The sequence below is a fragment of the Solanum dulcamara genome, chromosome 3 (assembly GCF_947179165.1).
Source record: "Solanum dulcamara chromosome 3, daSolDulc1.2, whole genome shotgun sequence".
Classification (NCBI taxonomy): Eukaryota; Viridiplantae; Streptophyta; class Magnoliopsida; order Solanales; family Solanaceae; genus Solanum; species Solanum dulcamara.
In genome coordinates, this window is record NC_077239.1 from 417,907 (window position 1) to 430,976 (window position 13,070).

At 30.8% G+C, this 13,070-nt stretch overlaps 1 protein-coding gene across 1 annotated transcript; it reads left to right on the forward strand.

Annotated features, from left to right (window-relative positions):
- Positions 1–3,325: 3,325 nt before the first annotated feature.
- On the forward strand, positions 3,326–7,179 carry LOC129882033 (uncharacterized). The gene is made up of 3 exons (XM_055956150.1): positions 3,326–3,614; positions 3,706–3,768; positions 6,783–7,179. The coding sequence occupies exons 1-3, from the start codon at positions 3,421–3,423 to the stop codon at positions 6,886–6,888; spliced, it is 363 nt and encodes a 120-aa protein (XP_055812125.1). The 5' UTR covers positions 3,326–3,420; the 3' UTR covers positions 6,889–7,179.
- The last annotated feature ends 5,891 nt before the right edge of the window (positions 7,180–13,070 follow it).

A 13,070-nucleotide genomic window follows, 5' to 3' on the forward strand; every position in this document is an offset into this window, starting at 1 on the left:
AAAAAAAGACATTTGTATAAATTGACTGTATCTAAATTAGGTAAGATTCATAGTTGGTGACATACTATAGGATGGTGTGGTGCCAAATTCATTAATTAATTTTTTTTTCTATACTTGACATTAAATAATTTATTTTGGGGATAATAGCATTTTGTTCCTAAATTATTGATAAATGTTGCTTTTAGTCCTTGTAATATATGACTTAGCATATATTTAATTATTTATAAAATTATATTATCGTCATATATAAAAAGTAACAATAGAAATTTAATATAATATATAAATAATTAAGCAATTGAACGGTTAATAATAATAATAATAATACATATATGAATATTCATAAAGTAAATGGCTCAAAAATGTACACTTTTAAATATCACTAATGAGGATCAAAAGTGTTATTGAGGAACCTTTTTTTTCCTGGTTATCATTTAAGCTTATAGAAATACCTCAAATTAGGCAGATATTTACCAAGCAAAAATATATAATAAAATAAAATAATCGAAAACCAAATAAAATGTTTTCTGATAATTGGAACTTAGGGGCATGTGAAGATGCTGTTCTATCCTTAGCCATGCACTTGTCAAGTGTATAGAAAACCTAAAAATGAGTTGTCATGTTCAATGGCTTTCCTTCCTTATCCTAAATATATATACACATATGCACTAACTCAATAGTATTTATTTTTTGAGTTTTAAAATATATACAAAGTTATAAAGGTAAGAAAATTTAATAATTCTAACCGGCATTAAACAATTCTAAAATATACAATAATGCTATATTCAACCTGATGTTTAAGAGTGGTTTGACAAAAATGGGATATACACAACTTTGTTCTTATTTTATAAAGATGGATAAGTGATTTTCCATAGATGCATAACTTAAAGTAAAATATATATATAAGAAAAACAAGTATGAAAAAAAATGATAAAGAAGCCATGGTAAGAATAATGGAAAGAGAATAACAAAAAAAATACGGTAATCAAAGCAGAACATAATAATATAATTGAAGAATAAGATTATAGGAGAGTAACAATAACAACACATATAAGGGAAATTAGATGATGCTTGACTACTTACTAACTTTCTACACTAATTCCCGACATTCATATCCTACTATATATCTAAAATCATGTTCTTGGTAAATTGTAGGTGCGTCACCTTTACCAAATTCTTTTTGTCTCATCTCTACCTCTCTTTATACCCATCATAGTCAACCTCTCACGCCTCCTTGTTGGGCATTTGTGCATCTACTTTTCTCGTGCTCGGACCATCTCAACTCTCTGTTTTGTCCACCACTGAAAATACTCTCACCTTGTCCTAAATATCTTTGTTAGTAATCTTATTTGTCATAGTATGCTCACAAATCCATCTCAACATTCTCATTTTTACTACTTTCATCTTTTGGATATATGAGCTCTTAATCGCCCAACACTCTGCCCATACAGCATAGTTGGTTTGACAATCATTCTGTAACACTTACCTTTAAATATTAGTGGCACATTTTTATCACACAAGATACCGGATGCGAGCATCCATTCTATCCACCCTCTCTAATGTGATGTGTAACATCTTTATCAATCTCTCCATGACTGACCTAAGATACTTGAAACTTCATCTCTTGGAGATGACTTGTACGTGTATTAATCCTCACTTTCATATTTGTCACGTGAGTCACATCACCGAATTTGCATTCCACTGTCTTAGTCGTGCTCAATCTGAACCCTTTAGATTCTAGAATTCGTCTCCAAACCTCTAACATATCGTTGACTCCATCACGTGACTCATTAATCAATATTATATCATTTGCAAATAATATACACCATGGCACTTTCTCTTACATATGTCACGTCTGTTTATCCATCACCAAGTCAAAAAAAAGAAAAGGGGGAAGGGAGGGGAGGGGTTCAGATTTGATTTGTGGTGCAGTTCTATCATAATTGAGAAGTGTTCTGAATTTTCTCCCATTGCCGTCACTCGGATCTTGATTTCTTCGTGCATATACTTAATCGCTCTAATATAAGTTATATGTATGCCTCTAACCTCTAAATTATTTCATAAAATACCCTAAGAAAATTTATTGTATGCATCGTGTAGGTCAATGAACACTATACCCAAGTCTTTTTTTTTTCTAATGTTGCTCCATTAGTCTCCTTAGGAGATGGATAATTTTTGCAATAGAATGCCTCACGTGAATTTAAATTGGTTCTCGATAATAGATACACTCATCCCCACTCTCCATCACCCTCCCCAAATTTTTATAATTTGACTTAATAATTTGATACTTTTATAATTATTGCAATTTTAAATATCAATCTTATTTTGATATAATAGGATCATTGTACTCTACCTTTATTTTTCAGACATTCTGGATGTTCTGAAGATAAAGTGAAACAACTCAATTAGCTACTTCATACTTGTTTTACCTATGCTCTTTCAAAATGTCATGGGGCTCTCGCTTGGTCTGATTGCCCTCGCCTTTCTCAGAATAATATCTTTAACCTCATCAAATTTTATATCCTTACAATATTCAAAATCTCGACAAATCACAACTATAAATCACATAACACAATATTCATATGTCTTTCCTCATTCAAGTGTTTATGGATATATGTCTACCATCTTAATCTAATGTGTGCCTTTTCCACGAATTATTTATCTTCCTCGATGCACTTCACTTTGTCCAAGACTCAATCCCTCCTCCCTCGCCTTTGCGAGTATGTATATACAACTTCTTATCCTCGCCTTTGTCGTATAGTTCTTCATACAATTCAAACATTGTCGTTATATTCATTGTAATAACTAAAACATGAATTAATAATATGTGTATATGCAAAAGTAATTTATGTTTCCATTAATTATTTCATATTTTACCTTGCATAGAATAACATATGAATTTCCTCATAATTTTATGCAAAAAAAAAATAAAAAAAATCAAACATTATATTAACAAATACTTTATTTATATGCTGAATAGAAAAAAATCAACCAAACACTATATATACAACTTATGCTGGATTTTATGTGAGAATTATTTCTCATTTTTATAATCAAATAATATATAAAATTATACAAATTTTTTAATACACAAACTCTTCTCTAACCAACGACCAGACGACTCCTATATAAAATACTAATACTAATTTTTTAATACACGAAGTTTTCTCTAATCAATAACCAATCAACCCCTATATATAATACTAATACTAATACTATTTTTTTAATACACAAACTCTTCTCTAACCAACAACCAAACGACCCCTATATATATAATACTAATACTAATTTGACCACATCCAAAGCGGCGTCGTTCATAGAGAAGTATATATCTATATAGATTATCCCCTTTGAAATCACTATCTAGGGTTTCAAAAAAATTCCCAAATCAATCGGCAAAACCCTAATTTCCAGAGAGAAAAAATGGGAGGAAAGTGTCCACACCGGAGCGTGAAGAAGCGTAGATACTCTCACAAGCAATTTCGCCGTACAAAATTCCTTGTTAAAGGAGACGACGCCGTTTACGATGAGCTGATAAAGGCGGAGGAGCAACGGAAAGAGTTGCCCGTCGATGAAGATCTTCCCGGAATGGGTCAATACTATTGTATGCACTGCGAGTAAGATACACTTCTTATGAAGCTTAATTTATACTTCTTTGCTTTAATTTTCGTGGATTTTAATGCTTTTTTTTGTTTTGTGTGTGTTTAGTCGATATTTTGCGAATGTTACTGTGAGGGATGAGCATTTCAAGACGAAGAAGCACAGGAAGCGGTAAGACGTTAATTAATTTTAGCTTAATTGAAGTAAAAGATACTTCCTTTTCTGTGGAGTTGTTGAGTAGTTATTGATTTCTTATCTGTTTGAATAAATTGAAGTTTGGTAAGCATAGGAGTTGTAATTTATTTTTATTTTTTCTAGATACTGTGAGGTAAAGGAGCTTAAATGCTGAAAATTGATGAATCAGTCTAGTTGAGATGCTTCAACTTGAACTTAGTTTTATTGCTGTTGCTAAGGTTTTGGTTTCATTGACTTCAGTCCTGAGGTCCATTCTCGACATGGATGAACAATCTTTATTTGGTTGAGTGGCTAGAGAGGGAGCTATTATGTGATTGTGTATATAAACTAGCTGTTTGTTGGAGGCGAAGTAATTTTAGAGAATCTAGAAGATTATTTCATCTTTTAATTTTAAAAGAACAAAATTCATTTGGAGACAAATATATAAGGTATATAGTCTTCTCTGCTATGGACTTCCTAGAGAACATATAAGTTAAAGCCTTAAAGGAAATGATACCAATTATGTAATGATTACATGATACGCAATGGTGCAAATGTGATATGTGGGCTTACCTTGTTTTCTGACATACGAGGATATTACTTGGACACATCTATAAATTTTTCAAACTGGAGCTGATATGGGTATTGAGGGTGCAAAATTATTGAGGCGTGAAAGATTAGTAGCTAAAAAAGGTGTTTCAGACTTTCAGCTAGATGTAGGCCTGCTAAGGGTACAACATAGCAATCAATGAAATAGGTGAAAGCATGGAAGTCTTAAGTTTCAAATTCCAGAGACAAATTACTTGCTGATTTCCTTCAATCTGTCTACGCCTTGGTGATAGACTTACCCGGTATCTGAGCGGGTTGAATCTAGTAGATACCTGGAGGTGTACCTAAACTTGCTCTTACCGATTGTTGTAAAAATATTATGCCTAGTGATCTTCCTTCGGTATAAGACGTCATTTATCTGAAGAGAATAAGAAGTTGGAAATGCCCCAAAAATCATAAGAGGAAGTAGACCCTCTTTAGTTTGATCGATATGGAGCGACTTCTATTATAGGTTTGAAAGCAGCCCTTGTTCCATCAACAGCTCAATCGATGGGACTTTCTAGCGAATATATCCTATATCTATCTTTCTTGCGAAGGTCCTCGATGCATCAGCTCAAAAAGTATGATATTTCCACCCGCGGTCATTATAGCGGTTCCTTCTGATCCTAGAAAAAGCGTAAAGAAATTGGGAACAACTTGTTCTTCCTGACCCGATTCAAGGCCAAAAAATGGCTTGTCCAACCTCAAAAACCCATTCGATTCAAAAAGATGCTTCATAGGTCTTCTTTACTTTACGGCCTTTTGATTATGATGCATCACGAAATTCCACTCTCCTCTGTCGAAGCCAGCAAAAGGTGATATTGGGATAGTTACATCCAGAAGGAAACCATTACAGCTCGTGTAATGAGCTAATGAAGTCAATCATGGCACTTGGGTCAGAAACATTACGCCAAAAACAAAGCAAAAAAGTACACGTGGCTGGCATATCTAGCAGTGTTCTTATTGTCTTCAAACAACTTATCATTCATTTCTTTCCAGAAGCACCACCAGATTGCAGCTGGAATTGTATTCCAGATGCTGTATGAAGACCTCTATATACCTTTCTTGTGTCATCGTAGCAAAAATTGTAGGATAGTTTTGGCCATATACCAGTTAATGAGTGAGATGTTAATAATAAATTTCCAAATTTTAGAGAGTAAATTTACATTGGAAAAAAAAGATGGTTGTTATTCGCAATCTTTTCTTGCATAAGAAGCACCTCTTGTGGAGCTGCATACCCCTTTTTTGTAGGTTTGCATCATTGCATGATAATCTTTGAACACCAACCAAGAGAAGCATTTGACCTTGAGCAGATCTGTCATTTCCGGATGGTCTTCCTAGTCCACTCAGTAAAACTCAATCTATAGCGCCCCCCGCACACAGTACAAAAGGAGTAGACCACCTTCTGTAAAATTAATTTTGAACTATAGGCTGGGTAAAGGTGGTAAGCATGCCTAAACTTACTAGGACCATGATCTTTTAGGAGTCTAGGACCATGTGCTTTTAGGGTTATATGAAATTCAAGACGAAAGATCATTTCATCTGCTTGTATTGCACATATTGCATACATAATAATTTGCTGTTAAACCATATTGTTTTGCCAACAAATAATACCAGCTGGTTGTCTAGAGAGTTGTCTGTATGTTACTAATGGAAATAGAAGAAATAGTATTTTTCTATTTGTATTCTAGAAGAATTTCTTGTAGTAAATTTGACATCAGTTATGCTTTGTATTCTTTGCAAGTGACCTTTTTTATTCTGGCATGTTGAATTCGCTTGCATGGGGGCTACAGACGCTAATTGAGGTTATATTTATTGTAGAGCCTCTGTAGTCTTACACACTCGCAAAGATAGGGTGAAGGAATGGATCACCTTTTTGCTAGTGAATGGTGAAAAGAGAGAGCAGTGTTAAATTGTGCAAAGTCTTGAACATCCTTCTTAAAATACTTGAAACTTATTCAGCAACAGTTTCTGTTTGCAAATTTACAGCATCGGTTAGGACCCTTTGAACAATCTTGTTTTCTACATCTTTTAACTTCTATATTTCCTTCGAGTTGGCGAAGTAGCGAGCAATTTCTTGGATAATTCAGCACATCTCACGTGATAAATTGGAGGAGTTGTTTCATAGTGACTAAAATTGTAAATGTGATAGAAACTCACGTGTTATAAATGGTAAAATGTGACTCTTTACATTATAAGTTGTAAACTGAAATGCTGGGCAAGTACATATTCATTTTGATTTGGCTGTAAAGAAATTAGAATTTTCTTTTTTCAGCTAGAAGCATCCAATTTGAAGCTTATATGCTTTGAGCATACAAATTTGACTAATGAATTGTGAATCCTTGGTTTTTAATGATCATAGTTGGTAGTCTGTGATAGTACAAACCTTGTATATTTACCTGAATAGTTTTGTTGTGATGCAGTGTGAAAATAATGATGGGCCCTAAACCACACACCCAACTTGATGCTGACTTAGCTGCTGGAATGGGCATGCCAGATAATGGTCCAAAGCTAATGTTGATGAGTTAAGAGCTTCCCTCGTCCCGTTTAAAACTCATTTGGCACTGGTAGAGTTCCCTTTTGAAAATTTTGTTGAAGAAACCATATCTCTCTGTCTCTCTCAGTATAGCAAGTTTAGACTTTAGAATACTTATAGCAGAGCGCATTAGCTCGGCGTTTCTTGTTTGGCCAAGATTCACTGAGATGATGCTAGCTAATGACTGCCTATGTTTTGTTTCTGTTGTATCAAACCACATATTGCTTAAAAAATCATCTTTGAATTTCTATGCCAATTTATTCAATTTGGATTTGATAGCTAAATTCCGAAAGAACAGTAATTCGTCGAGTTCTTTGTTGAACTGGAATAATGTGATTGGAGAAAATCTTGAGTAGTATTGTACTTGAGAAAGTAAATCAGATGAAAATATATTTCTCTAGTACTCCTCTCTCAAAATTGTCCCTGTCGATATAAAATAACACTCATCCAATGGAATAGTTAAGGTTTGTGCAGTTTGTCTTGACACTATTATCGTAAGACTTGGTAACCTTGTTACTTGAGGTGCGCACAGCTAATCTAGATATCAAAATATTGTGCAATTTATTAGTGACTGATACACTATGGGGCTAATATTTTGTGTGTGTGTATTGTATTGGGTAATGAAAACACTCTATTATAATCAATTAACAGAATCAATAATCTCATATATAGTTACTCGTAAAGGTACAAAGTTGGATTAATATTACTATTATTACTATTTCATTTATTAAGTTTGGACCTATTTAAGTGTCCCAATTTGGGTTTACATTAGGCAAATATATATTATATACCACTATCTTAGTTTCTTCTAGTTGTAATATAGAAAATGTAAAAAGTACCGACAAGGATCCCGTTGGATTGATCAGAGAGATCTCAAGTTTGAATTTGAATGTGACACTTTTTGGTGCGAATTCAAATTTAATCGGGCTTCACTGTGGGTATCGAGATATCAGGTAGAAAACTAATAAAAAAGAGAAAATGTAAATGTAATATAAAAGATAGTACAAACTACAAAGTAACAGAGACGTGAGTGTTAAAGACCAGAATATGCATAGAGACACACACACGCTATAAAAAAGAAGAAGCAAAATATGCAGTGGATTTTTCGAGAAATATACAAAGTTTGAATCAAAGTTAAATCATACTTTTCATGCTAGCTTCGCCCTAATAGTTAGGACTTTAATTCGATAGTAAAAATGTTACACGTAATTTATGGAACTACGTCACGAGTTCAACGCTATTACAAAGTCAAGTATTTAAGTAGAAGTACACGTGATTTTGTAAATCTCTTTAAATTTATGCTTAATTTAAATTAATTTTGAATTAAAAAGAAATAAATTAAATTGAGGTACCACAAATAAATGGATAAATAAATTAATTTAGGAAGATGAAATAGATGAGATATCATGAGTGAAATAAAATAAAAAACAAAAAAGTGAAATGAAATGATTTATCAAAACTTATAAGCACGTGATTATCAAATCAAACTTTAGACAAAATATTTAAAAGTTTCTTGCACAAAACCTAACTTCAGAGTCATATACAAATTTGTAACTTCATTCCTATAAATTTAAACTTTATTCTAAAATAGCTTAACTTACAAAAACTTATATACTTCATTCACATCTTAAATATCGATTCTCAAATCAATCATTTATTCACTTACTCTTTTTCATTCGATTGTAGGAACCGTACACATGATATATGTAACGCACATCACGAGTTCTAACTCTATTATTACAAATAAAGATAAGTATTTAAGTCATAGAGAATGATAGAGGGACGATTTCATGCTCTTTCGAAATTCTAAACGTGTACGCCAAATAGAATTATGATGATAAGAAAAAGAAGAAAAAACAAATTGTTCAAAATTGCTTTTTACAACACTTTCTGACGCAAAATTTGTTTGTATTTTATGGATTTTTTCTTATTTGAGATTTTTTGAATAAGTCAAAAACATGTGCCCAAAACTCTCATGATGTACTTTTTTCTTTCTATTAATCTATTTTAAAAATGACACAATTTTATATTTTTTTAATGAGAAGATTTAATAGTTATACAAATACTATGATAATTTGGGTTCAAAAGTTCAAGAAGTTTATAGACGAATAAATATTACAAAAAATTTAAGATTATAAGTTTTAAAATTATTTCTTTCATCGTTATTAAATTCATATAAAATCAAACTGCGATAAACAAAGTGAAAGGAGTAATTAATCGTTCATTTAGACATGATTTTTCTTTTTCTGAAAATATTTTTTTTCAAAACAATATATGTTATATATTGAATTGATTTTATAAAAACTCTTTTAAAGATGAGTTCCAAATTTGAAAAAAGTAATTTTCACAAGTTTTTCAATGAAAAAATTCTTTTCCCACTCACAAAATGTTTACTTTTTTCAAGTTAGTTGTAGAGGTAGATTCATGATTCGAAAGTTTATGAATTTTTACAATAATTTGAAGTTAATATGGTAATAATAATTGTGTTCATAGTTAGATATTTATAGATATTTAGTAAATATGTTTATATAGAGTTTGTGCAACTGTTAACAGATTTTGTGAATTTATAGATAACATTCTAAATCTATCACGAATTAATTAGTACATATTCAAACGTAACTTCAACTTCTAAATAATCTTCTTTTCTTTTTTTCATATACTTTTTTTTTAATATTCATACACCTATGAATATTACTAAGTTTTTGTCAGGGGCATTTGTCATTATAAAACCTCTCAAAAAAAAAATAGTAGTGAGGAGGATGTATTAGCTATATTGGAATTAGTTATACTGACATTAATTTAGTATTTGATAATTTGATGTATTCAAAGGCACTTTTATCTTTAATTGTGCTTATTCATGTATTTATAATCCTAATATTGTTAAATATCATGCATTGCTATGTATTAGTTCTACACTCAAGTAATATTGAACATGAATTATACATGTGTTGAAAACACTATCAAACAAGATATTAAATAATAACAAGATTAATATATGTAATATTTTCTCTAATATATCCTACTAAACAAGTCAAGATAAGATAGTACACTTTTTTTTTACCGTATAAAACTCGTGCTAAGAATATTTTTCGAATTGACTGCTCATATGGTCACTTTTATCATATTTTGTGAATAATTAAACAACAAACATAATTTTTTGCTTATAAGATAGAATTTGTAGTCGATTGAACAAGTTCTTTTATTTATGACTTATTAGAATGCTTCGAACTCCTGATTATAGACAAAATTAATTTATATTCACAACTAGTATCCCAATGGAGCAAATGCATAGTTCATGACCAAATTTGATTATTTCCCTAGTAAATGATCCATGTGTTAAAAATAAAAAACTTACGACGTTAGTGAATAAAGGTATGTATGGACTAGTCGTATATTAACGAAAATATATTTGACTTCAATTATTAACGATATATAAGATAAATTTGAATCATTTTATAAATTAGTTCACAAATGCACCTTTCTACAAGTTTTTTTTTTTTTTTTAAATAACCAATGTTGGAAAATAATGCCGTTGCCTTCATTATGGAAAAAAGCCATTATACACCATCCCTTTCAACTTTAAATGTCACATTTTTATGCTACTTTTCACTCGTGCACCTCCCACCACCAAGAAAATAACCCCACTATTATTATTATTATGTAATAATAATAATCCAAACAAGTTTTTTAACCTATATAAAAGAAATATCTCAACTTGTTTGATTTTTGTTTCTTTTTGCTATTAGACTCTTCTTTTAATCCTTTTTTCTAGTTTTTTTATCTGGTGTTCGATATTTATATTGAGATTCGACTATTTTTGAATTCGTGTATTGCATGATTTATTTTTGAGGATTGCAATCCCAACAAAAAAAAATAATGCACAGAGATTCAAATCCAATTATTATATGTTATTTCATGTAGTTTGATTATAGTATTATTTTTTTTATAATATTATTATGCTTCTATCTATCGTTTTATTACTGTTTGTTGTTTTCTTTTATTATATTATTTTTTCTTTCGAAACTATTTTTATCTTGAGTCGAGGGTTTGTCGATTGTCGGAAACATGAGGTCGTTCTACTTTTGAAGTAGAGGTTAGATCTACATACACTCTATTCTTTTCAGACCTAATTTTATAAGATTACACTGAATATATTATTATCATTATTATTATTATAAAGACTCGAATTCAAAATATCTAATCAGGAATAAAGAAATTTCAACCGTCCGGTCACATTTCATCAATTATATGTTTCTTTCTCCCTTTTTAAGACTCTTCCACATGTGGAACCATTCACCTCGTGAACCCCCTTAAATCAATTATGTTGTTTCCTATTCCTCTCCTTTCTTCCACTTCACATATCACTATCAATCTAGGGAGTGATAGATGAATTTATCGGTTATATACATTGATAATATAATGATTAATTTTGTACGATCAATAAAATTTAACTTGTTACAATAAGTTATTTACATACCATTTATTTCAAGTTAGGGGTTGATTTTGAAGCATTTATTGATCCTTTAGTTATTGGTATATTTTAATTTTAGTTCTTTAAATGTATGATTAAATACATTTAACTTTTAATTACTTGAAATGTGTACTTTATATTTATTTGCTTATGAATATTGACAAATTTTAAGAGTTATTAAATATTTCGTTATTTAATTACTCATGTGTTATGTTAAATATGTATGGTTATTTTATATATGAAGACAATTTACTTCTAAATATATATATAACATATCTCATATATAAAGAGATCAAAAGCACATATTTTTAATTAATTGAAGGTTAAATATATTGAATCGTATATCACAAGGACCAAAATCAAAATTTAACAATAATTAACGAAGAGAATCCCGTATGACATTTGTCGAAAATCCTCGACGTTCAAATGAATTGGATTGTCTGGAAATGAAGAATTTTCTAGTATTAATCAGTGTAATTTAACATGTTATGAGTTATGACAAGTTAGTTATCATTTATTCTAAGTTATCGGTTACTACCTAATATTATATTTTAACTAACCTAATTATATAAATATTTTTTATACGCATATCAGTGCATTGAACTTAAATTCATCGACGATAGATGCACAACTTCTTGAGTTCAGTTGATTCTTGAAGCACAACCAACATCAAACGGTCCAAAATTGCAAAAAGTAAAATAAAATCATATCCTGGCCATGGATTATGACTTGTAATCTTGTCGGAAATCCAACATTTTTTGGTCCATATTTTATTAATCTACACAAACACTCTTTGTTAAAAGTGATCACAGACAAATTTAACAATTTTGATTATTAAGGTTTGTCATAATTAACGTTTGCAACAATTAGTACTAGTAGTAATTTATTAGTAGGGTCTAGTTAGGTTGATTTGGTGGTGAATTGATAGGAGGTGGGACACAAAACAAACATGTCCAAAAATTTGTTTCTTCAAATTAAAGTTAATAAGTAACAATGTATCTTGTTTCAAACATTATGATGAATTTGTCTTGTAATAAAGGGGATGCACTAGGACTTTCTGACTTAGGAAGGACACTAAAATCAATCATGTATAGTGTCTCTATCTTTTCACCTTTTATTTTTAATTTATGATTGAGAAATTTATCTGGAGCCAATTTCGATTATGATGTGTTTGGAAACTCTCGGTTTTGAATAGTGAGAAAGAATGAAATTCGATCAAATCGATCAAGAATATCATCTGTTAGGTGAGTTAACTGATCGATCGAGTTGGGTTGGGTGTCCATGTCACAGAACCTTTCCCTAACCAAGAATCTCATTATTGATCGAATCGGAGCGGATCCAATTCATTGACAAATGAAAAAATCTATTATTTTGACACTCGGGAAAAAAAAACAAGGGCCTCAATGAAATGAGTATTTTATAGATAGTCGACAAGGAATTCCATTAATAATTGATCGTTTTGATTCATTGAAAAAACTCGATGAATTTGACATATCGTTTTAGGAGGCATAATGACTATGGATGAACTTATCAGATGGTTGGTCAATTACGGTTTGGCTATACTTGCTGTCTTTTCTTTTGGGATTAATATCAACTGTTCATCCAATGATAACTCTTTGGTTGAACCGATCTATCCCTTTGCCCAAAGCCTTTGAAACTCGAGGATTATGATTCCGTCTTCTATCTTTCTCCACTTAAATACTA